The 25821-nt window shown below is 36.8% G+C and overlaps 1 protein-coding gene and 1 long non-coding RNA gene across 4 annotated transcripts in view; one reads left to right on the top strand and one right to left on the bottom strand.

Moving 5' to 3' along the window:
- Positions 1-25821, bottom strand: part of LOC135089592 (uncharacterized) — a 48864-nt gene that overhangs the window by 1659 nt on the left and 21384 nt on the right. The window contains exons 3-5 of one of the 2 annotated variants that reach the window (XR_010261557.1): positions 11405-11529; positions 11108-11201; positions 9789-10716 (exon numbers count right to left, since the gene is read on the bottom strand). This is a non-coding gene — a long non-coding RNA (uncharacterized LOC135089592). Of the gene's footprint in view, positions 1-9788; positions 10717-11107; positions 11202-11404; positions 11530-25821 lie in introns of those variants that run through there. The other variant, XR_010261555.1, reaches the window with a different exon arrangement.
- Positions 12102-25821, top strand: part of LOC135089535 (uncharacterized) — a 71754-nt gene continuing 58034 nt past the window's right edge. For both annotated transcript variants that reach the window (XR_010261529.1, XM_063985189.1), the window contains exon 1: positions 12102-12711. Coding sequence is in view for 1 of the 2 variants with exons in the window: in XM_063985189.1 (XP_063841259.1) it covers positions 12615-12711 (97 nt within the window). In the remaining variant the exon portion in view is untranslated. The remainder of the gene's footprint in view (positions 12712-25821) is intronic.

Below are 25821 nucleotides of genomic sequence, written 5' to 3'. Positions count from 1 at the left end.
AGCAGGCGGATGTAGTAAAACATTACCATCACAATATTACACGAAATGCTACACCACCAGTCATAATACACGCCACCAGTGATCCATCTGCGGCACTACATCCACGACTGCCATCATGTCAACTATACTGCAAACACATGACAGCACAACCCAACTGGCGGGAAGAAAGACGAGGAGACAACTTGCTTGTGTCGGCGGGTGGGAGGCTTGTCTTCCTGTTTAACTTACCCCCGTCACGGCCACACCAGAGTTCATACATAGATCTTCTACTAATGCACAATGGCAAATGCTGCACGTATAGGCGAGTGCGAAAACTATTACTGTGCATTATTATTATTATTATTATTATTATTATTATTATTATTATTATTATTATCATTATTATTATTGGAAGTAGTAGTAGTAGTAGTAGTAGTAGTAGTAGTAGTAGTAGTGGTAGCAGCAGCAGCAGCAGCAGCAGCAGCAGTAGTAGTAGTAGTAGTAGTACTAGTAGTAGTAGTAGTAGTAGTAGTAGTAGTAGTAGTAGTACTAGTAGTAGTACTAGTAATAGTAGTAGTAGTAGTAGTAGTAGTAGTAGTATAAACTGATTGAAAATAGTTGAAAAGAAACTTGCATAACAATAATTTGAATGGTCTATGCATGAACCAAACACTCAGTCCAAAGTGTCCTTAAGAGCGCATTCTATGGAGCCTTTACGTTACCTAATTCTTTAGAAATTTTTAATGGATGGTTTTGACCAAAGGTGTATCGTTTTGTCAAAATGTTAGAAAGAAATGAGACAAAACACATGTGTAAAGGGTTAGATCCCGCCAAATCATGTGTTTTGCTAAGTGAACACTTGATCAGCAGGTACACAAGACGCTCGCAAACATTTAGATTCTTCTGCACTCTGCTTCTCATATGAATAACTACCGTGTCTTGTATTATATAAATTGAAGAATGAGTGAAATATAGTAAGAAACCAAAATACACCATTGGTCAGGTTAGACTGGATTAGAAGTTCGTGGGAGAGACAGCCTGGAGTACATACAGAGCAACCTGATTATCAGCAAAACTCTATGCGTCTTTATGGAGAGCAGCCACAAGTAGTGCCTCAGGATCGGCGTGCAGCTCAGCCGCAGTGGACAGGTGGGCATTCCTGCTTTCTCTGCACCTTGGTGTCATTGTACTCATCGGGGAAATGTAATAGGTACGGGTGAACAACCCACATCCTCACTACCTGCCGCTGACTGACTAATCACAATAATCATGAACAGCATGGACAGGGGGCTACTGGGAAAATTTAGTCATTAATACGTCTTGCAGCACATGGGGGAGGAAAGAGAGAGAGAGAGAGAGAGAGAGAGAGAGAGAGAGAGAGAGAGAGGAGAGAGAGAGAGAGAGAGAGAGAGAGAGAGAGAGAGAGAGAGGAGAGAGAGAGAGAGAGAGAGAGAGAGAGAGAGAGAGAGATAATAATAATAATAATAATAATAATAGTAATAATAATAATAATAATAATAATAATAATAATAATAACAACAATAATAATAATGATAACAACAACAACAACAACAACAACAACAACAACAACAACAATAATAATAATAATAATAATAATAATATTAATAACAACAATAATAATAATAATAATAATAATAATAATAATAATAATAATAATAATAATAATAAATAAGTAAATAAATAAAAACAAATAATAATAAAAATAATAAGCGGTTTATTTAGCTTGCAGCCATGAGGATGAAAACATAGTACATATTAAAATCACAAGGTTCTTGGGAGGTTACAGAGTAGAGGGCGGGTATAGTGACAAATGAAATGTTGTACACTGAAACTGAAACAAATCATATGGTGTGTGTATGTGTGTGTGTGTGTGTTAAAACTGATACTTTTTTTTTTTAAATATAATAGCATGAAAATTTACTTTTACCATTATTAATGTTGTTATTACTGTTATATTTACCAATAATTTGATACTTCCCCACCCAAAAAAACAAAACAAAACAAAACAGAATTAGTGCACATGGCTCAAGATAGTCCTATTTCAGATGTAGTATTATTTCAGGCTTGATAACAGTACAAAAGACACCCTCGTGGCTCAGGGGCACGCAGTGATAGCACTGACTTCTTGAATTTCCCCACGCTTGAGATCGAACTCTCGCCACGCAGGAGTTGCGGCAGTGCTATACCGACTGAGCCACGAGGGTGCCCAGCAAGTGTGTGGCGTTAGAGTTGTTATATGTTGTTCTTGGAAGCCTTGTCTAGTTTTCGTGAACAATGGGTAAAAAAAAAATCTTTTCCTCGACTTGGAAAAAACATGAACATGTCTTCAATCTGCCATGACATTGCTTCCTCTCTCTCTCTCTCTCTCTCTCTCTCTCTCTCTCTCTCTCTCTCTCTCTCTCTCTCTCTCTCTCTCTCTCTCTCTCTCTCAAAAATACACTTGTCATCACTTGCGCCGAAGTAAGCATTCTCTCTCTCTCTCTCTCTCTCTCTCTCTCTCTCTCTCTCTCTCTCTCTCTCTCTCTCTCTCTCTCTCTCTCTCTCTCTCTCTCTCTCTCTTTCTCTTCTCTCTCTCTCTCTCTCTCTCTTGAGGTTTTGAGGTTTGACTTCTTTTAGGATATGAAATACATTTTTTACACACACACACACACACACACACACACACACACACACACACACACACACAGGTAATCCATCGATATAATGTGACTTTATAATTAAATCCTTATGTGATGGAGTCACATCATTATATGAAAACGCAGCAGGAGGTGTTGATAGCTGCAGGAACAACAACAACAGCCTGAAGGTTGCTACTGTTGCAGAGTTTATAACGTTACAAGTGTTTGAAACTAAATAAAAAAAAAAAAAATACGACTAGTAGATACCGGTAATCAAACACACACACAAACACACAGACACACAGAGGAGAGAGAGAGAGAGAGAGAGAGAGAGAGAGAGAGAGAGAGAGAGAGAGAGAGAGAGAGAGAGAGAGAGAGAGAGAGAGAGAGAGAGAGAGAGAGAGAGAGAGAGAGAGAGAGAGAGAGAGAGAGAGAGAGAGAGAGAACCTGCCCTGAAGAATATTAACTCTTCGTCTATATGTGTCCCATTCTGGAGTCTCCACCTGGCACTCCCTTACCCTCCCAATGCAAGGTGTTACAAAACTGCTGGCCGGATCTGCCACCACCACCTCCATGCTTTCATGCGACTACTGTGGAGCAAGAGGAGCTTCACTCTGGAACTCCATGCCTGGCTCTGTATTATCATTATCCTATGACTTGAACTTCTTCGAGGGAGGAGTATGAAGACACTCCCACACAACTAATTTGGCGAATCAGTTGAGTACCCTTCTAGTATTTTTTTTTTGTGGAACTTTATTAATTTATATATTTATTTTTTTTCAGTTTCCGTAACTTTTGGTCAATCCCTCATATAAATAATGAAAAAAAAAAAAACTCTTTTATACCTGATGAGTGCAAATCCTAAAAGCATTTCATTGTTGCCTTAGCACAAAGAATATATTCGAGGATATCCAACACGCATATATCTAGTTCCTATTGATCGTATTTTTTTTTTTCAATCTCCCGCCTAGTTGTTTTATTTCATTATAGTAGTATGATGGATGATCCCCTTCCAAAACCTACTGAGAGCGTTGCTGTCACAAGGAATCTTTAGTCATCACCTACTAATGTCTTCCTATAATAATTTATCAACGATCTTTCTCCTCCACGGAGTCACATTCTCTAATCATATTCATGTCTCTGCCTGAAACTTTTCAACATTCCTTGACAACCTAGCTCCCCAACAGGCGCTTCAAAACTTTATAACTGCTGCTGGCTGAATGACTTCCAATCTCTACTTTACCTTAATGTAATGGTTCACAAACTTGTTGGCACTGCGTCCCCTTGGCTCAGGCTCAGTGGATGTGCAGAGCGGGGAGGTTTTCACTGGTTAGAGGCGAAGCTACACAGATAAGCTGACACATGAATAACACATCAAAGTCATAGGAATATGGAAAACTCATGATTTCTTAAAACGATAACTAATAATAATCTCAGGTAAATTATTTCTCTCTCATTTATTTATTTATCTTATTTATTTATTTATGTGTGTGTGTGTGTGTGTGTGTGTGTGTGTGTGTGTGTGTGTGTGTGTGTGTGTGTGTGTGTGTGTGTGTGTGTGTGTGTGTGACATTCACTGCTAATATTTATATACATCTTTTTTATAATTACTTCACCTAGGGAATGGCCGTGACGGATCCACGGGGCAGTAAGCAATCGTCTTAGAACAAAGCAGCTGCTAAACACACTGGGAAGATTATGATTACAGCAGGCACAACTTACAGATTTATGCTATGGCTGTACTAGTAACAATCAGTAATTGGGCTGAAACATCTCAATATCCCAGAGGCAAAGCCAGACAAACATTTACGCCGTCTGCCACCTCAAGCCATGGCTACCCATGTCCAGGAGCACCGTGAGCAGGATGCCAACTATTTTCCCATTAGTCAAATCAGGCCTTTGAGATGAACAGACGACCTGGAGATCTATGTCGCGTGTGGACATCATGTACAGTATATACGAGCACATAACATGCCCATGTCCTGAACGGGGCTTGCTCACCATCCAGGCAGCTCTAGTGAGTGCTTCTCATAACTGTATTTGGCCAAAGTAAGTGGCTGCCACTACTCATTCTCAGAAACCTAATCGCCTTTAAGGAAGAAATCAACGCTGCACCTGCGAATCCCATCATCACCTGAAGAATAAAAAAAAAAAAAAAAAAATTGGACAAGTGTGAACAGGTCCCCAGTCCAGCATAATTTGTAAATAAATAATAGAATGATAAAGATAAAGAATATAAATATGCTAAATCGTGTGATGGAGGAAAACAAAACCCCCACTTTTGGAGGGTGTACAAAAACACGAAAAAAAGTAAGTAAATGAATAAGTAAAAGAAAGTGAATAAATAAATAGGTAAATTATAATAAAAGTAAAAGAAAAACAGAAACTGTACATATACGGGGCGCATCCTTCCCTCATTCATTGAAGGTGCTGATGAAGAAACACACTGTACATCATTCCCATAGCAGTCTATTTCGATGGCTTACACATGCTTTATTACAACGAGAACTAAAAATGTTTGGACAAAGAAAGGTACAAGAGCTATCACAGTAGGCTGCTCACGTCTTTATTGGACAAACATAATTTATATTTTACCCCAAATTTCTTCGAAGATCGCATTTAAAATAAAGTAATCCAAGACTAGAAAGCAAAAGTCTTACACTTAAGAAAGAACCAAAGTTATATTACGTCCGGAAAATCTTTCACGGCAGCAGCAGCAGCAGCTGCAAAAAGATCCTGGACTGACTTCCATTCATAACACATCCCATGGCGATCTGATGAACAATGGTTAAAATTTCCTCCCTCTCCGAAAGAAAGAAAGGAAGAAGAAGAAGAAGAAGAAGAAGAAGAAGAAGAAGAAGAAGAAGAAGAAAAGGGTGGTAATATTGGTTTACGAATCCTTAGCTCAGTCATTCTCAGCCAGTGATGCAGTAAGTATTGTCGACTCCGGCAGCAAACGCCCATCCACCTGCCAAGCCCCTGGGCATCTCACACACCTCCCCCGCAGTGTCATCCCGTTCTGGGGACCGCTGACTTGTGCACATGAACTTAGTTTCTTGACCTACCGAGACATTACCGGCAAATAGGTGTTTTACTACATGAATTACTTCTAACCTTTCTCCTACATATTCTAGGTAACGTCAGCCTTTTCAATAATCCGTTATTTTCATTTCTTTTTTATCTATTTCTTGGCCCCATATGACCATAGTTGTTGCGGCGTACGCACCTCTTCATTTCACTTCTTTACTATGAGTCTAAGCTGGAAATTCTCATTGTATTTTTTCAGCTTATTTAGTTCTAACGAAGCTCGGTGTTATACACTAACTGCGCCATTTTCTTCACTGCTCCACTCCATCACGCAGAGGGAGTAAGGTGTAGAGTACACTTATCAGGCATGAAGTGAGTCCAACCACTCACTGATGGTAAATAAGTTAGCGAAAGTAAAACATTGTCAGCATCAGCTCTTCTTCGTCTCACTCCAGTCTCATCTTCCGCCACACTACTGTATTTTTTTTCCCTCCAACCTCTCTCGTCATTTCCGTAGTTACTGCTCTTTTTACTTTCGTTACCAACTCCATATTATGTCTCTTTAACCTGATGAATAATTAATTGCTCAAAGTAATGCCTGATCTGTCTATTTTTCTGTTACGTCTGTTACACAAACTTTGTAGACATCCCCAATATTACACCTGAATTTGGATGTATTTTGTTTTTCCTGCGATTCCTGCAGTTCCAGAAAAGAGTATTAGTTGGTATTAGTTGATCTCATCTCACAACATCTCTTCGTATTGAGTTATACCGGCGGCCGTCCTTTATATGCTTCCAATGGTGTGAGTAGTGAATGGCTACTATTGGCATGAGTGGCGATGGTAAAATAGGGCCAAAGATGTGTCCGAGGAGGTATCACGGCATTATGAAATCAAGGAAGCGTGACCTTTTTCAGGGCTTGTCATCCTCATGAATTTGGATACCTTTTTTTTCCCCAATTTTGTCTTAACCAAAAGTTAAGTTTACTAATACAGTTATTAGTAAACAATCAAATTAACTCAAACCAAAGTTAAAAAATGGTGATCCGTGTCACTCAGTGAGAATAAATAAACAACTCCGTCACTCGTCGTACAACCAACGGCAGGGGAAATGAAGGTTAGCGGCTTTACTAACTTTGGATCTGTAAATACTAATAAAATAATTTTTTTAATCATTAAGAGTGTGAAAAACGATCATGTGTTTTTTTCTTAACAGGATATGTGGATATCGATAAGATCTGAGATCTCTATAACTGTGCGAAAAAAAAAAAAAAACTGAAAAACGAAAATAATTCCATGTGAGTGTGTGTTACACACACACTCACACACACACACACACACACACACACACACACACACACACACACACACACACACACGTAACATTTAAGACAAACGTTACACTTAAGATGAGTGTTTCAATGCATGGGAAGGTGAAAACAAACCATCCGTATATTCAAAGTGTGCAATATTTCCTGTGTTACGGTTTCATTACTCAGCAGGAGTAAAAAACTACTACTACTACTACTACTACTACTACTACCACCAACACCACCACCACCACCACCACCACCACCACCACCACCACCACCACCACCACCACCACCTCCTCCTCCTCCTCCTCCTCCTCCTCCTACTACTACTACTACTACTACTACTACTACTACTAGTACTAACTTTCATTACACTAACTAGAAATAAAATGCAATATATGGAAAATGGCATAATATCATATTCGCCGAAATCTGATGTGAGTGTCCTTGAATGTTGCATAGGACTTCGAAAATTGCAGGAGCCAGTTGTGAGGTTGTGTCGTGTGAGTTGGTGAACTTTTTTTATGTTTTGTTTTTATTTATTATTATCTTTTTTACACAAAGGAAGTCACCAACTGACGCAACACAACCCCATCACGAGCACACACAGTCTTCTGACCCCCATACAACACCGAAGGGCATTTCAGAAATAAACTCTGTCCTAAGCTAGTACATCCTCCTAATCGGGAGAGCCTGTCTGTGGCTCCCCTGGCCCCCTCAGGACACAGCAGGGAAGGCGGCAGCCTGGGGCAGGAGGCGCGGCCCCAGCCTAGTCGTGCCGAGACGTTCAGCAAATGGCGGACGAGAGGCACATACAAATACTGAATTATGCCTTACTTGCAAGGATATCATTATTTTCTTTTCTTATTTTTTCCATGAAAGGTGTGAGACAACATCGCAAAACCTTATTCTTGTGACTCATCCTATAATCTGTTTTGAGCTGTTAGTTGAGCGTTTTATTTTTATTTTTCAAAGATTTTTTCACCCCTAGCCAGTCTCCTTAGCATAATAAAAAAAAAAGTCCGCGACGTACACATCACGACCTTCCTAGTCTTGTGACTCATTCTACAATCTTTTTGAGCTGTGAGTTTAGCGTTTTACTTTTTTTCTCAAAGATTTTTCACTCATAGTCAGTCTCCATGACATAAAAAAAAAAAAAAAAAAAGTCCGCGGCCTACACAGACAATTGCCAAGCCACACCCTCGACACGGGAGCGGCGGCCTCAGCCTCCCTTGCCCTTACTGTGCAGAGCTGCTGTGCTGCTATAGGAGGTTTTTTTTTCTTTTGCGTGGAGTTAGCTGACATAGTCACTGTTGTGACTGCATAGTGTTCATTCATGAATACTGATAATTTTAGAGAGAGAGAGAGAGAGAGAGAGAGAGAGAGAGAGAGAGAGAGAGAGAGAGAGAGAGAGAGAGAGAGAGAGAGAGAGAGAGAGAGAGAGAGAGAGAGAAAAGCAACACATTTTATCATATAAATTACACGCATGACACTACATTCTCTCTCTCTCTCTCTCTCTCTCTCTCTCTGTCTCTCGTTGGTAAAATAAACTTAGAATTTCATTTATTACTTCACCTCACAATGTTCTATTACAGGTGGTTTTCAACCTTTTTTCGGTCACGGCACACCGAGCCACGGGTTGAAATGGGCGAGGCTCACCATCATTATTTAATACTAATAAACACTCATACGTTAAGAATGTTAATTATCTCTAATTATAAAAAAAAAATATGGATTATCACGGTTTTCAAAATATCAATTTCTTCTGCATATTCATTTCTACAAAAGTTGCAATGAAATATGAGTCCCTGACAAAGTTACTAGCTGTCAAACACAGTAAAAATGATGAAGATTTAAAACACAAGATAGTGATTTTACCCCACGCGCAAGCATGTATAATATATAAATGGCATTTTCATGGATACAAATAATTGCTTCATCAAGCTAATTGGTTGATGAAGCAATTAACAATTAGAAAAAAAAATGTCAAGTTTTGAAACTAAAGATGTTAATTTTATTCGAGCAGAGCAATTATTAAAAATAAAAGGCCTATTTCAGCATAGAAATATCAGTGGGAAATGAAATGTTTTTAATAAAGTTACTAGCCATGAGAATTGTATTTGAAAATTTAAAACTGAGGATATTTAAGTACAAACATGACTAAGCATAAAAAAGCTTTTTCCACACATAAAAAAAATCAATATGAAATTTGACCTTAGTGTTGTTTCATACTGTGCCTCATCCGAGGTTGAGTGGTGAAAGGCACTCACAAGCCTGCCTCCAGTGTCTGAAGATAGGAAGCTTTGACAAGAAGAGCTCCAACTGCTGTCATTTTAATGGTGAGGTGTTCGTTTCGAAGGGATAACCAGAAAGTAGTCATGTTTATGGTTCATGCTTTATTTTTAGTGTTTTGTCATTCCTGATTTCTGTCAGCTCATGCTCTTCGGTACCTGTCAGTTCTGCTGACTCATACTTACTTAACACACACAGATTTCTTACCTAGTCCAAGCACGATACCTCAAGTGATGGTAAATACTTTTTCATTGTTCTTACTTAGTAGCGACAAGCTTTGTAAAATTAACGTAAGAATATCTTTGTTCAGTATGCAATCTTGTTAATTCAAACATTCCAAATTTCTTCTTTTTTATTTTGGATCCCTTCAATGTTTGTTTTTCCTTAAATGCATTATTTTTTTTATTTTATTTTACATGCAGTGTGGCATGCCCCCTACAATAAGTATGTAAAGTAAATTAACGATCAGTTCATTCCACTGTCATAAAGCCGTGACACATGATTGTCATATTCATAGATATTCCATTTGCCATGTGCAGGTTGTCTGAAGGAGTACCAACCTTCTTTCCCGAGTTCCCAAGGCAGACCTGCATTTGCTTCACGGCACAATGGTTGAAAATCAGTGTGCCACTAAGTACTTCATTCTCCTGAACACAGAGGTTGCTGCGGTGTCACGCCGCTCTGAGAGCCGAGAAGCTGCAGAGTACATAATACAATGATCTGTACCTATAGTAACAAAAATGTATCCATTCAAAGAAACAAGCCTCATATAGAGAGGTGATGCAAGAGCGTTGTGTAATTCTATAATTTGTCGGCTGCTTAAATGGTCATTATGTTTTCATGCCCTTAAGACCCATGCTGGTAATTCGCTTAATTTGTATTTAAGCTAAAGCGAGATTTGCGGCTGGCTTGCATCCCTAACATTGTATGAAAAAAAGATGAGCTATAAATCAAAACATGTGACTTCTTAACACAATATCATGCTATACTTATTTTCGTCATTTTATCTCATTTTGATAAGCAAAGCTGTTTCAAAACACCCCCTCCTTAAAAAAAATATGAAATTGCAAAAAAAACAGCCTCTGCTATTATCATGAGCGTCTCCATGAGTTTACTAAGGTGCTTGCCTTCTCTGCTGAGTCCAGAACACCGAAGGAGACACAAGAACGTTCACTGGAGTGCAGAAGGCTCAGGATGGGCCTGGTGGGGCGGGGAGGCCTTTGGGCGTATAATGCCGGATAGCGACCCCTGTTTTGATGCAATTATGAGTGACTGAAATCGAGTGTTACTTTTTTTTTTTTTTTTCTTTTAAGGATAGACAGAAAACTCACTTGTGTCATCTGCTGCACAACTGATCGCTTAAGATCCTTGTTAGGGGAGGTAAAGATCTTATGAGGTAAGGTAGATTTGTTACTATTAACCCGTGGGACATCCGGCCGCCGTCCTCCAAGCTAGGAGCACACAATTCTGAGGGTGCAACATAAAAGCTCGACACAACACTCACAGTGTGAAATGTGTATTTTAAATAGTCTGCTCAAAGATTTCCAGATGATATTTTCAAGTGTATATCTTTTAAGTTTGATGTATACGTGAGAGAGCTAAAGGGAAGGCAACGCACATTTTTTTTTTTTTTTTTAATTCTTGCAGTTCTAAAAGAATCAAAGTTACTGAGTCTAATCGGAACAGGTCGCAGCAAAAGCGACATCAAGATTCAAGGGAGGAGATACGGAGGCGGCAGGAAGATTGGCGGAACATCGTGCAGTCATAAGAAAAGAAGTGGGGATAGCAGGTAAACAAAAAAGCTGTCATGCAGTCGAAGTACAGGTGATGGAGAACAAAAAGACTGAATCTACCTTACCTATAAGGAATGCCATTGTGGTTGTGTGTGCCACCAGTATGTGCGACGCTCATGCCAGACGGGAGCCTACGAAGCTTTCCACCGATGTACCGAACTGTAAAAAAAAAAAAAAAAAAAAAAAAAAAAAAAGAAAAAAAAACTTGAATGAAAGAGTGAGAAAAATGTGACTATATAGTTATAGAATGTGTCCAAACAAGGCTGAGCGTCAACACAGTTTTTTTTTCTTTCGAAATGAAATCTCTAAAGTACTTCTGATTACATATTGTGCAGGTAAAGATGTTTCATAATTGCACATACTTCCTTTGTTTCGATTCGCTTGCCGTCAAATAGAGGTGCGTACATATGAGTTAAGCCTGGAGGATTTAGTATTAAAGCTGTGTATGGATGAAGTCTACAAGGAACCACATCAGGGCCGCGGCTGACTGTAAAAAAAAAAAAAAAAAAAAAATTCTCATGACACGTTTTTATAATGCCTATGTCAGCTACTGCAGAAGCCGCTACATGAAAATAAAGAAAACTAAATGAAACAAATATTGAAAGAAAAATTGTTTGCAAGTTGCAATACTGACAAAAAATATTACTGAGAAACAGAGATGAAAAATGCTCCTTCACGTATGATAAAAAAAAAAAAATAAATAAATAAAATAATTAAATCCAATTTTCGATACACGCTACACAATCACCACTGGAGACGCTAAACATGACAATCCTCACAAAAAAAAACTCGAGTCAAATGTATACGTTACTATTAATATGATGCAGCATTACGCTAATCAGTAGACTAAGAAAACTACGTTACGTGAGTCTGATAAGAAAAAAGAAAAAAAAAATCCCGACGAATGAAGAACTTCCGGGAGGACGCGTTGGCCAATAGAAATGCACGTTCTGCACTTGAGGCATCGCCAGGTGACGCAGAGATAAAACATATCACTGAAGGAACACTTAAACCCTCTCATCACCTTATCTGATATACCACTCTGTTGGGACCACTTGGTAACTCGTCGCGTTCCAGTGGCGGAGTCGTGGCGCCCAGGCATGAAGGTCTAAATGTTACTGTGGCGGCGGTCTGAGGAACGAACCAAGACGCCAGTGTGAAGCAGCGAGGTGTAACTGATTCCTGGTGTTGCATACACTCAAGAGAAAAAAAGAATTGTGTCTTTTGACAATAAACTGAAAATCTAAACCATTCCGCATCATAAAGTCTGAAGAAGGGAAGACGCTTCTGACGCTAGACACACTAAAAGGAAGAAAAATAAAATAATAAAATAAATAAATAAATAAATAAAAAAAAAGATACAAAACATAAACAGGTGTGAAGCAAGAAGTCTCCATCTAGTGCCCCTCCCGCCCCCCCCCCCCCCAAAAAAAAGCCCTTTTGACGGTAAATAAAAAATCCAAACAATTCTACAAACCAAATCATTGTTGTGTAAGAACCGAACGAGTGGGTGTGTGAGGAACAGCCTCTGAATGTGCCGCCCTCGAGGTGGTAACGGCCGTAGGAGCCAGCATGGCGTGGAGGGCACGGCTGCATGTGCCTGGAGGAATGCGGCGGGCAGGCGCTTGGGTCACGATGGTCGTCATGCTGTGTTTATCATCCGCAGCAGGTATGCAGACACGACTTATCATGGTAACGAGGTCAGCCAGTTCAAAATACTAAGTACGAAGGCCTTCAAGGCTTACAAATGTCTTGTTGGACTTTATTGTGGAGACATGCTGAGGAACACACAAAGATCAGTGTGTACTGGCTTGTTCATTGATTGATTGATTTGTCTTTCAGTGTATTCATTTCCGCATCTCAAACCACTGACTTATATACAGGGTATCTCAAAACCCACCATGTAATTTGGTGATATCATTTCATTATATATATATATATATATATATATATATATATATATATATATATATATATATATATATATATATATATATATATATATATATATATATATATATATATATATATATGTATGTATGTATGTATATATATATATATATATATATATATATATATATATATATATATATATATATATATATATATATATATATATATATATATATATATATATATATATATATATATATATATCACAGAAACTGATGGTGATTCATGAGACACCCTGTATATGAGAGGAGAAATATTATTTTTACGAGAGAGAGAGAGAGAGAGAGAGAGAGAGAGAGAGAGAGAGAGAGAGAGAGAGAGAGAGAGAGAGAGAGAGAGAGAGAGAGAGAGAGAGAGTATTGAGCGACGTTGAAATAAATACTCGCAGATTAATATCAAACTTAATAGATAGTAAACAAATCATTAAAAAAAAAAACAGGAAAAGATGAATAAAAGTAGATAAATAAATAAACAAATAAATAAATAAATAGATAAATAGATAAATAAATGCATAAATAAGTAAAAAATACTGATACGCTATTCTGATTAAAACAAAATATCCATCTCAAAAAAAGTGAAGCTTGAGGAACTCTCCATCACACAGCCATCACAGTGCAGATAATCAAACTACAGGTTAAGTCATCGCCAACGGAGACGCTCAGGTGGCGCAGATAAGCAGCTGTGCCTATCAGCACTGCGTCACTTGCCAGGTTATCAGTGAAGGGGGCAGGGGAGGCACAGGGAAAAAGGGGGAGGGAGGGCTTATTGGTGCAGGTAGAAGTGTTTGCAGTTTCATTGGCCCGACAGTCCCTTGCCATGCATCTTTCATAGGAAAACCTTCATGTCCTGTTAAAGCTTCGGCTACATAGACCTGGCCTTATTATTATTTATTTTCTATGTACGTACATAATGGAAAAACTAAATGGTCGCTAAAAATATCAATATCAATAACAATCTCTCTCTCTCTCTCTCTCTCTCTCTCTCTCTGACCTACCCTTATTGCAGACATAAATGTACTCAACAGGCATTAATGACAACGTAACGGAAAAGCACAGTACACGTAAAGGTTCCGGTACAGCTATACGTGACCTGCTAAAGATGCTGACAGTGTACCCGTGGCTCAGCTCTGCCAATATAAAAAAGACGGTGCAGTACATTCTTTGACGGGACTGTGGCATTAGGCTGCATAACTGTGTCAGCGAGAGACCGTTTGTCCAATGCCCGGACGACTTATACGACCATAAAGGAAACTGTAAGAACCCGGAAGACATACACGTGACAGTCCCTTTATAAAACATACCTATCCATCACCTCTATCCATAAATTTATTTAACCTTTTAAAAGGTCCGTATTGACTTGCTCGACACTAAATTAATAAACTGAATGCTGAGTCTATTTCAGTCGTCTGCCGGTCTATTTGAAAATAATTTTCTTCTTTCATTTAAAGCTAACGTTGATCAAGCTTGAACCCGTTACTTCTAGATCTATGGTGATTACTAACTCCTAGGATTTTATGCTGATCAACTTTGTTATAACGACATCGGTGACAAAGAAACATTCCCCGAAGTCCGTTTGTGCTTACTATTCTACAACACAAGGACATCAGCGATGAAGAAGTACCTGTGTGTGTGCGCTTACTCTTCTACGTCCTAAACAGAACACTACTAAAACAAAACAGAAAATAAAAAAAGTTTCTTAGAGCTTGTGTTCATGCATATATTATTCCACGTTAGACATCTGTAATATAGAAGTATTTTTCCCAAGACTGTGTGTGTGTGTGTGTGTGTGTGTGTGTGTGTGTGTGTGTGTGTGTGTGTGTGTGTGTGTGTGTGTGTGTGTGTGTGTGTGTGTGTGTGTGTGTGTGTGTGTGTGTGTGTGTGCCATCCCACACCCTAGATACATCGGTGACAAAGGTGTTTCTCTGAAGTTGCGTATGTACAGCCTATTATACTAAATTTCCCACTTGCTTTCTTATCCGTGAAATACGATCAGACTAAAATAACTTACTTGTCTCAATATTCATTATTACCAGCAGTGTACATTTTGGTATAACAAATTACAAAAGGTTACCGCTTCGTGACATAATAATCAGCTAAGCCGTTAGACTCCTTAGTTGACATTAAAGTATTCGAATGTACTCATGCTTTATTCGACTAGTTCTCCTCGGAAATATATATTTTTTCTATTTAAGGAGAACGACTTGGCTTCCTTTTTTCCAGTCTTGACTTCATTCATTCCATCGCGAGAAATAAACGACACTTTAAAATCTGAAACTCCTGCCCTATCAATGAATACTTTTTTGTTATTATACTTGAACTGCATAACTTTCCTTGTCTATATTTACAAGGAAAATGAAGGAAAATTCTCAGCCTTTCCTCATAAGGTCTGCAAGATAATGACAACGAAAAAAACAATACATCACTCTCAGTTTTCTCAATGCTTCTTGCGACGTGACGTGATTAGACATGTATTGTCAACCTGGTTCATGGTGAGAAAAATACTGGTAATCTCTTGTCACCTAAAAAGCCTGATCTAGCGCAGCATTGTAGCATTCGGCAATGTGTAATTCACCATGGCTATAATCACACGTGGACCAGATGTGTAAGGTTGTAAAATAATGCTCACATTTCTTGTGCGTTTATTGACTAATTACAGGCCGATGTGAGGTCTTGTGATTGTGGTAGAACATAATGAGGTGTATAGAGAGGAAGACAACTCCGTGTGGGGCAGACAGTCGGATGGCAGATTGAGTGTGTGTATTGTAGAGTCAGGAGCCGCCCCGGCCACTGCCTGAACTGCATGCCCCGATGTTGTGTCTAGTGTACTCGTACATACACTAAAGGCGTAAAGAAAAGATGAGTTGGAGTTGAGACATCATCAGAAAATAACCAGAATTAATAAAAATAATGTAACTAATAGTTCTACGTATATTTGTAACATTAACTAGTAAGAATTCCAGGTGTGGAGCAGAAATAATGTAAGTGACACTTGTTCTGTCTGTAGTAGCTAAAAGCTGTTACTTTCCCGGAAAGAGCTTAAGAGGGTATAATGATGTATGTATGTGTAAGACGGAGACCTAACACACACCACAACCCTCTGCTCAAGGAGGACAATAGCTGTACACTGTGGATGAAACATGCTAAGCAATCTGAGTGGGACTCTAACCTATGCCTGTACAGTGGCAGGCGAGGACGCTCTCTAGTGAAATACTGAGTGTGTCATTACACCATAGAAAATCGAGTGTGTCATTACACCATACTGAGTGTGTCATTACACCATACTGAGTGTCATTACACCATAGAAAATCGACGACCTTTTTTTACACGGGTTTCAGTATGACAGTACATAGAATTATCCTTTTTACATGATAATACAGGGAATTGTGTAAATAAAAATCGTGTAAAAATGTAAAAAAAGGGGATTCGTGGATCTGACCTGTTGAAATGCACTTGAATATACTTATAAGATAAGTGAGTAATACTAATTCCTACAGTTTATCCTTGTTTATTAATCCTAACTTTATATATATATATATATATATATATATATATATATATATATATATATATATATATATATATATATATATATATATATATATATATATATATATATATATATATATATATAACACTAGAAGTATAAAAGAAGAAAAAAACCTGCTGTGCCACCTAACGGCGGTTGGGCTGAATTATGCTTGAGTGTAAATTCAATTAAATTTGATATTTTAAAAGTCGTGTTGAAGAGAATTCATGTTAAAAAGTAGTGTAGACCGAAATTAATTTTTAGTGGCATTTCTTGTATCACTTCCATCTGAAGAGTTTACCATCTGCTGCCCAAAACATGAGCACGTTTGTCACTTGTTGCCCTGGCCACGTTGCTATTTTTCTTTATCCATTTTTTTTTGTTATGTATTTTTTATTTATTTTTATTTATTTATTTATTTATTTTTTGCTCCCGTCTTGGGCACTAACTTTGATTGTCACTGAACTTGAGCGATTATTCTTGGAATCGCCGGTATAGCTCTGATAATGAAGGTATTGGGACTAGCATCACTGTTACCACCACCATCACCACCACCACCACTAATACTACTACTATTACTACTACTACTACGTGCTACTGTCATTACAGCGACAGCAAAAACACCACCACCAGCACCACCACCAGCAACAGCAACAAGAAAACAAAACAACTTGTACAGCTACTAATTCAATAACATGAACAGCATCACCACCATCGACAGCAACGACGACGATGACAAAAAAAAAAAAAAAAAAAAAAAGAAAAAAAGAAAAGAAAAAAAAACTACTACTACTACTACTACTACTACTACTACTACTACTACTACTACTATTACTACTACTACTTCCTTCACTTACTCCAACAACAGATACAGATGATTTAGTTCAGTGGTGATCAATCTGTGTGCCTGGTGCACCCCTGGGTGAATGGATTTTTTCAAAGGGTACATGGCAATAATGTGGTGCATGGTGAGTTACATGACACGGCTAGTTTGTATGAAAGTGCACAGTACGAGAAGAAGTTTCATAAAGAAAATTGTGTGTCACGCAAGAAATTGATTTAAAATGAGATTAAATTATTGCAAAGTTATGTATTATATCACACTCACTCGCGCGTCACGGGTTTGAGATCTGGAATTTTGTTTTATTGTACAGTACATTTGGCACCAATATAACAGTTATGTACGACCAAATAGCTATTTTTTTTTGTGTTAAAATAGATACCTAATACTTTTATTCATATATTTTCAGTCTTGAACTTAGAGAAAACGTGAAATATTATATTTCTTTTTTTATTTTATCTTATTTTATTTCTTTATTAATTGTTCTAGGCTTGAGGGAATATGAATTTCTCAAGAGCTCCTGAAAGGGTGCATGAACTTAGAAAGGTTGGGAACAACTGATCTAGTAAATTAAATTGTCACTTCTTCCCCGCATCACGTATATACATATAAACTGATAGACGTAGTAAGGTACCCTGCGTCTTTATCTTTGCCGCTAGTTCATGATTACGAGATCCAATTGCAATGGAGTTCGTTATCCTGTGTTTGACCGACACTCATGAAGGCAACCAGCCTATAATTAGCGTATTTCTTCTCTTGCTCTCTTAAAAAATCAAAGTGGAGTGGGACCTTCGTCTCCGTTAGAAAAAAAAAAAAAAAAAAAAAAAAAAAAAACATACGCTGCGAATGTCTCCTGGTACCCGTGAGGCTTAATAAAGTCAAATTGGTCGTTCCCCGATTCGGTATTTCTGTTAGTTTTCATCTCTGCGGAGGCTTCAACAAACATCTTCGTGCATGATCACTTATTGAAGTATCCGTAATGTCTGAAATTTCTGCGTCATTAGTTATTCTTTTTATCGAACCCTATTCAATTCACGTGCATTGCTTTTATGATAACCGTCTTCATCATCATCATCATCATCATCATCATCATCATCATTATCATCATCATTTTTAATGAGATTGTTTTTTTACACAAGTTTTTGTAGTTACCTTCGTCCTAATAATGATCAGTAATGATATAATGGTGTTCACTACATACCAACTCTTCATCAAGGTTATCGCTATTAACGAAACCATCCTCCTCTTCCTCCTCCTCTTCTTCCTCCTCCTCCTCCTCCTCCTCTTCCTACTCCTCCTCTCTTCCTCCTTTTCTTCCTCTTCCTCCTCCTCCTTTTCTTCTTCATTATCATCAAGTTATATAATTATCGGCGGATTCATCAACATTAGCGGCATCACTGTTATACGCATTATTGAATTACAATTATACATGGAAGGCATTAATCGTGAGGTAGGGTTTTAATATTTGTAATCATCCTTTTGTGTTATCTATCAATAACGTAATCCCCACTTCAGAGTCATCCTGTATTCGTGCATCTCATAGTGCTTTGTGGCTTTTGTAACTAACCTGTGTTTAAGCTTGAATTTTCCATTCTTCCAACTTGGCGTCACCCGTCACTTTACTGTCTCAGCTTTATGTCTAGCGTTTACAGCATCTAGAGGCTTTATTCCTTAAGAGTTAAATGGTCGAACTGCAGATTTTTCTTTTTCTTTTCTTTTTTCCTTTTTTTTTTTTTTTTTTTTTTCAGAGGTTTCTCAAAGGTTAGAACGGTCGGTTTGTAATTTTGCTTTTCTAAGACTTGCGTATGGTGTGATTTTATTATTATTTTTCTAGTTGCACCTGTAGAGCCTCACGCCGTCCTTTCCTCCCCGGTGGTCTCTGAAGCGTCCGCAACAAAAACACGTTGACGGAAGCAAGTGGGTGACCTCCGGCCACGCGACGCTCGCAGAAAAAGTATCCATGATATTCAGCACGTGTATCAAAGGATTAAAGTAACACAAGATGCTACAACTTTGTCCTTTCCCAAACGTTGTGACCACTATGGCATTGTACGCTGCCATATAAAATTACATAAAATTACATAAAAGTCGATAAACTTTTGTAGGTGTCATTGTTTATTTTTTCCCTCTTTTCTAAGTAACGTTTCCTTCCTCTAATTTCTTTATTCCTTACTCCGTATCCACGACGAGATTCTGGCCTCTTCCTTGCGATCTACAATGTGCCTTAAGTGTACTTCTTCCTGCCTCTCAATAACACATTTCCATGTCTCGTCTTTTTGGTCCTTAAAGGCCTTGAATTTCGGAAGGTTTAGAGATCTAGGAAGTCCGTTTTCCGCAATGAAACCTTGTCTAATCAAACTCTTCTGTCTGTGGCTATCAACATACTCGTTCCTTCCTCATTTAAGTATGCTTACAAGACACGGATTCTTTAAATCAGTACTCTTAAAAAGATATCTATTGCGAAATGGTTTGATTTCATGAACTGCGCTTATGATTATTAAATATTTCTTGCACTTTTTAAATGTTTGAAAGTGGAATTTTTATTTATCAGGAAGTTCGTGCTTTTAATTGTTTTATGAATATTTTTTGAGATTTTAAGGCTTACTTTTTCAAGGAAATAAAATAAATGCTTCTAATTTAATATTGTTACTTTGTATTCAGAGTTTTCACGTAGTCTAAAGATACTTGATCATAACTAAGGCTGGCTGTTATTTATTGCCGGATCATGGATTTTTTGTTCACATATAGCGTAATTTAACAACAATAATGTTTGCCATACACTTTTTCCCTTATTTGCTCATGAATTTGTAGTCAATATCTATCTATCTATCTATCTATCTATCTATCTATCAATCTATCTTTCAACATAGAATACAGAGAACAGTTTTTACTCGCTTCCACTCAAGCAAAGATGGAATGTGAGTGCTGTGTCGGCTTGAAGTACAGAAATGGTCAATGCACAATACAATATGCATAATGGTGAGCTTAATTTTTTTTTCCCTACCTATTTACGAGAAACGATGACGCGTAAGGGCGATCATGTGACCGATTACAGGGTCGAGGACTGTACTTTGAAGAACATTGTTTTAAAAGGTTGACTTTACTTTTCTAGTCATTCACAGCATCGTCCTACATCTTTGATTTTCTACATTACTGACTTTTCTGAGTCAACTTAGACTACATATATTCCAAAGCAACGGTCAGCGGTCATCTGTCATCTACTTTGGTTTTCGTAAAAAATATGTTCCACCGCCAACTCTTACCTCCTGAAGTGAGCTTTGTGCAATTATCGCCCATCACGGAGACAATTGGCGGCTTTTTTTTTTTTTTTGCCTGTATTTTTGTCATAGGGTTTTCCTTATGGAAAACAAAACAAAACACATCCTTTCATCTTCCCATAGTTTTCCACGGTAGACAATCGTGGTGTTGCAGACACAGTTACGCGGCTGCTTCTGTAATTATTAATCTTTAATATTTTCTCTTATTCATTTCTGTCGTTATCACTGTCGTGTATCAAAACTCGATTTTCTCCAACATCCTACCCATGAGATTTCTCACAATAATTTCCATCGATGACATATTATGATGTATTAGATTACACTGGGGAAATTAATCACGGAAGGAATTATTTTTTGGGAAAAGTTTCAGAATCTTATATAAAAGTCTTTATTCACCCCTGGTGTCTGGACTTTATATTTTTTTCCATCTCACATAATATTCCCACCACAAACTATATAGAATATTCTTACAATATTGCTTAAAAACGCCTGATTTATGTATCATTATTATCATTTTTTTAATTATCGCATAGAAAGAAAGAAAATATTCTAGTCTTCAGTATTTTATATGAAACAAAGGCAATTTCCTAACTTATGCTACACCTCTAAAGGATAAATAGCGAACGTACATAAAAATAAACCGAGTAGTAACAGTATTCCATAAACTATTATAAGTTCAAGAAGCACCACTCAACACAGCACTTTCCATTTTGATACACCTGTCTCCAGTAAGGACATAAGAACATAATGGAAGGCTGCAAGAAGCCAGTAAAGCTACAGGTGTATCGTGTATAAACTTATCTTATTTACCTAATCTTCTTTCAGTTGGGTTGGCACCATCAATCTGATTACTGAGCCTATTTTAGTCATCGCGTTACTAATATATTTGAGGACCACTCTCTCTCTCTCTCTCTCTCTCTCTCTCTCTCTCTCTCTCTCTCTCTCTCTCTCTCTCTCTCTCTCTCTCTCTCTCTCTCTCTCTCTCTCTCGAAATGCTCAAACATACAGCACAATAAACCAGTGTCCCACTTACTCACATAATCAACTTGTGTTTCAGACAAGGCTATTTTCCTGAGAGAGGAAAAAAGAAAAAAAAAAAAAGAACTCAAAATTGCAAAAGTAATACCAATCTTTAAATCTGGTGATATAGATAAAAATAATTATAGATAATTTTCTGTTTTACCCTCACTCAGGAAAATATCTGAAAAAAAAAAAAACATTTACAAAGAGACTAACTGGATTTTTAGTGTCTTTTAATTTGCAATCAAATGATCAATTTAGATTCCACAAAAACAAATCAACAGAAACAGCAATACTACAATTTACTAGTGAAATATACAAGAATATGGAGAGCAAAAACCATGTAGTAGGAGAATTTCTTGATTTATTAAAAACCTTCGATTCTAATGATCATAACATATTATTAGATAAGCTTGAAAATATTAGAGGAACACCACTAACACTGTTAGCTAACCACCTGTCAGATAGGAAATAGACTGTATTCTTCAACAATAATCTATCAAACTTAAAAACTATTGTTAGGGGAGTGCCACAAGGTTCCATATTAGGTCCTATATTATTTTTGGTATACATTAATGATAAATAGAATAATTAAATTAAATTAAATCAAATTAATTAATTAAATTAAACCATGAATTGCATAACATATTCAACCGCAAATAAATTAGCAGTAAACATATAAAGAAAAAAAAAATTACATACTGCTTCAAAGTCGCTCTGTTGTAAATAATCTAGGATAAATTTTCTATAGAGTTTGTGAGCTATATCGTGTTACCTCTACAAAATGTTTAGGTGTTACCGTAGATGAAAGCTTAAACTGCTTAAACTTTTATACAGAATTAGATACACCCTCTCAACTGAAGCCCTGTGTGGCTTATTATGTTATCTATACATTATTTACTGAATGTCTATTCGGGGATGTACTTGGCCTATTGTTGTAACAGAAGCTTTTGTAGCTCAAAAGAAAATACTAAGAACCATAACATTCAAAGGAAAATATGAATCTATAGATCTGTTGTTTAAAAGGTCAAATTTTAGTATTTAATAAAATATTTCATAACGTTATCCGTATATAAAGATGTTAATGCTAATAATCCCAATAATGACTAGTAAGTGTTCCACCATAGTACTCAGTACCCATCACAATACTCAGATACCAGAGGAAATAATCGTAATTTTATAATCCACAAGCAAGAACAACACTTCATAAGTTTTCAATACACTGTGTATTCTCTAAAGTTTGGAACACATTACCTGACGACACAAAAAAAGTTATTGTAATTTTAATACATTTAAAAGTAGAGTGAAAAAGTATTTACTTAATACAGGTGTTCCAAAAGTAGCTGTTGCATTACGACACTTTATATCTTAATAACTATGGAGGATGTGAAAACACAATTTATATTCCCTAAAAGCTATTATTTTCAAGTTTCTATTCTTAAAAAAAAAAGCTCAAAATTGCAATAAATAATTTTTTTTTTATTATTTACTTATTTATTTATTTATTTATTTATCTATTTTTTCACAGATGTTCAATGTGCGCGGCGAGAATTACACGACACATCCAAACGATAGTCCATTTCTTGCCAAACGAGACCTAGCATAGCATTGCCGATGGTTGCCAAAATTAACAGAAGAAAAATTTTAGCTTTTAAATTGTACCAGTTTCACTTTGTTTCCACCTGTAGTTCTTGATGTGCGAGTTTTTAGAAAGTGTCACTTTCTGAGAGCTCACATATTTTTCTGCCCATTAAAAAATCTCTCTCTCTCTCTCTCTCTCTCTCTCTCTCTCTCTGATTTTTTATTTGTATTTTCATGAATCTATCTGAAGGTACTCCACAACTGTACACATTTTTTTTTACCTTAATTTTCTTATGGGTCTCTCTCTCTCTCTCTCTCTCTCTCTCTCTCTCTCTCTCTCTCTCTCTCTCTCTCTCTCTCTCTCTCTCTCTCTCTCTCTCTCTCTCTCTCATCCCGTCACGGCCACTGCCTCGCTTCCACGTTCTAAACTTTCCCATTGTCACGCCTGTTCTCTCCTTCCCCCTGATGTCAAAGTTGACTCCGTTACCCCTTTACGGTGAAAAAGTGCCCCTTTTTTCCTGTTTCCTCCCCCAATATGACTAAAACTCTACGAGGGGAGGAATATCGGAACACCTCCATAAATAAATATAACAAAGGAAATAAAGAAATTCATTTTTATTACAAGTGTCCAGCTATTCCATTTTTTGTTTTATTTTGTTTCATGGAGCGTCACTTTAGCGAATGTTATATGATGGTAATTGGTGTTACTGTTGTTGTTGTTGTTATTATTATTATTATTATTATTATTATTATTATTTATTTATTATTATTATCATTATTTCAACGCCTCCCACCAAAAAAAAAAAAAAAAAAAAGGACATTGCTTATTAGTATATTGTGAACATTGCACAAATTCCTTAAGATCTTCAGCCACCACCTCGCCGAAAGACAACACGCAAAGTTTGAAAGGTCAATTGGTATACGTCTCTTCAGTTTGGGTTTAGAAAAAAAATAAAAAAGGTAACTGTGATGTACTTTTTTACCATGGTGCATCAAGAAGCTTCACTGAATGCACGATAAATTGGCGCACTTTTTTTCCTTCTTCCACTTTTTTCGTCTGCTCTGTCAATGATGGATATTTTAGTATATGTCAGATTTGATGTCCCTGAGGGCAGTAAACTCCTATTTTTATTTTATTTGTTTTTATATACTTTTACATTATGTTTTGTTGATTTTTTCCCTTTATTTTTATTCGCTATTTATATTTACGTTTCACTTTATTCTATAGTTATTTATTTTTTACATTTCCTGTTACATTTATTTAATTTAATTCAATTTATTTATTTATTCATTTATTTTATTTTATTTTGATTTTTTTGCAAACGTATCTCCTCACGTTTGATGGTCTATGCCGACGATACTTTCTTATAGATCGCTGGTGACACTCGACTGAATCTTGCGCGAACCTTTTTTCTTGGTGTCATCGTTAGACGTGAAATAAAATCTAACCAAAATTATCGGTATAAAATTAAGTCCTTAAAGGAAAATCGATCCCTACCATTGCGACCAAATAATCAATTCCTGTAATTCTTAGAGATATCATTAAGTTCTAAGTTCATCTTAGGAGAGCATAGGAAAACAGTTTTGTTAGTTTTTTTTTACTAGACTGCGCTGTTAAGAAAATACAAAAACTATTTCAAATTGTAAGACTGCTTTCAACTTTTTTTTTTTTCCACCGCTCTTTTCAATATCGCGTTCCGGTGAAGAGGAAATATTTAGCATGTGCTTTTCAACATTCTCTCTCTCTCTCTCTCTCTCTCTCTCTCAACCAACCAACCGATTCCCTTGTTTATCCCCAATCTGATCAGATGAGACTGCTTCTCTCGGTGACTAGTAAAACTAAGTCAATACCTTCCTTCTTAGACCTTCTGCTTCATTTTTATCTTGTTTTTTCTTATCTTACGGTTTATATTTTTTATTTCATGTCCCCGTCTGCTCATTTATGACTTTCCCTTGATGCAATATAGTAAGTTATTCCCATAAAAAAAAAGAAATATATATATATATATATATATATATATATATATATATATATATATATATATATATATATATATATATATATATATATTTTTTTTTTTTTTTTTTTTTTTTTGCAATAAAATATCAGGGTTAGGACGCTACCTTCTAACGAAAGACCTTGGATTTGGCATTTTATCTTTTCATAAAGGCAGTCATGAATAAAATTATATTTTCTCACAAATACGTTCTCAGGGTACAATATTTCCTCAAAAGGACAGCTCTCGGATTACATTTTCGCAGACAGAGACAGCTTTCAGGCTACAATACTCCCTCAGAATACAATACTACTCAGGAGACAGCTACAATATTACTTCAGAAAGGGACACTTACATTATGATATTTCATTAAAACGAGACTTCCTAGGTTATAATATTTTTAAAGAGAGAGCTACAGTATTTTTCTCCGAAAGAGACCGTAACGATATTTTCTCCGAAAGAGACAGTCACAATATTCCCTCAGAAAGAGGCTACAAAATTTTCAGAGACATCTGCGATATTAACTCAGAAAGAAACAGCTGCATTATTTTCTAAGAAATAGACAATTCTTAGAACAGCTCCTC

This window comes from Scylla paramamosain, chromosome 3, assembly GCF_035594125.1.
Source record: "Scylla paramamosain isolate STU-SP2022 chromosome 3, ASM3559412v1, whole genome shotgun sequence".
In the NCBI taxonomy this organism is placed as follows: domain Eukaryota; kingdom Metazoa; phylum Arthropoda; class Malacostraca; order Decapoda; family Portunidae; genus Scylla; species Scylla paramamosain.
This window is presented reverse-complemented; position numbering and strand designations above follow the sequence as displayed.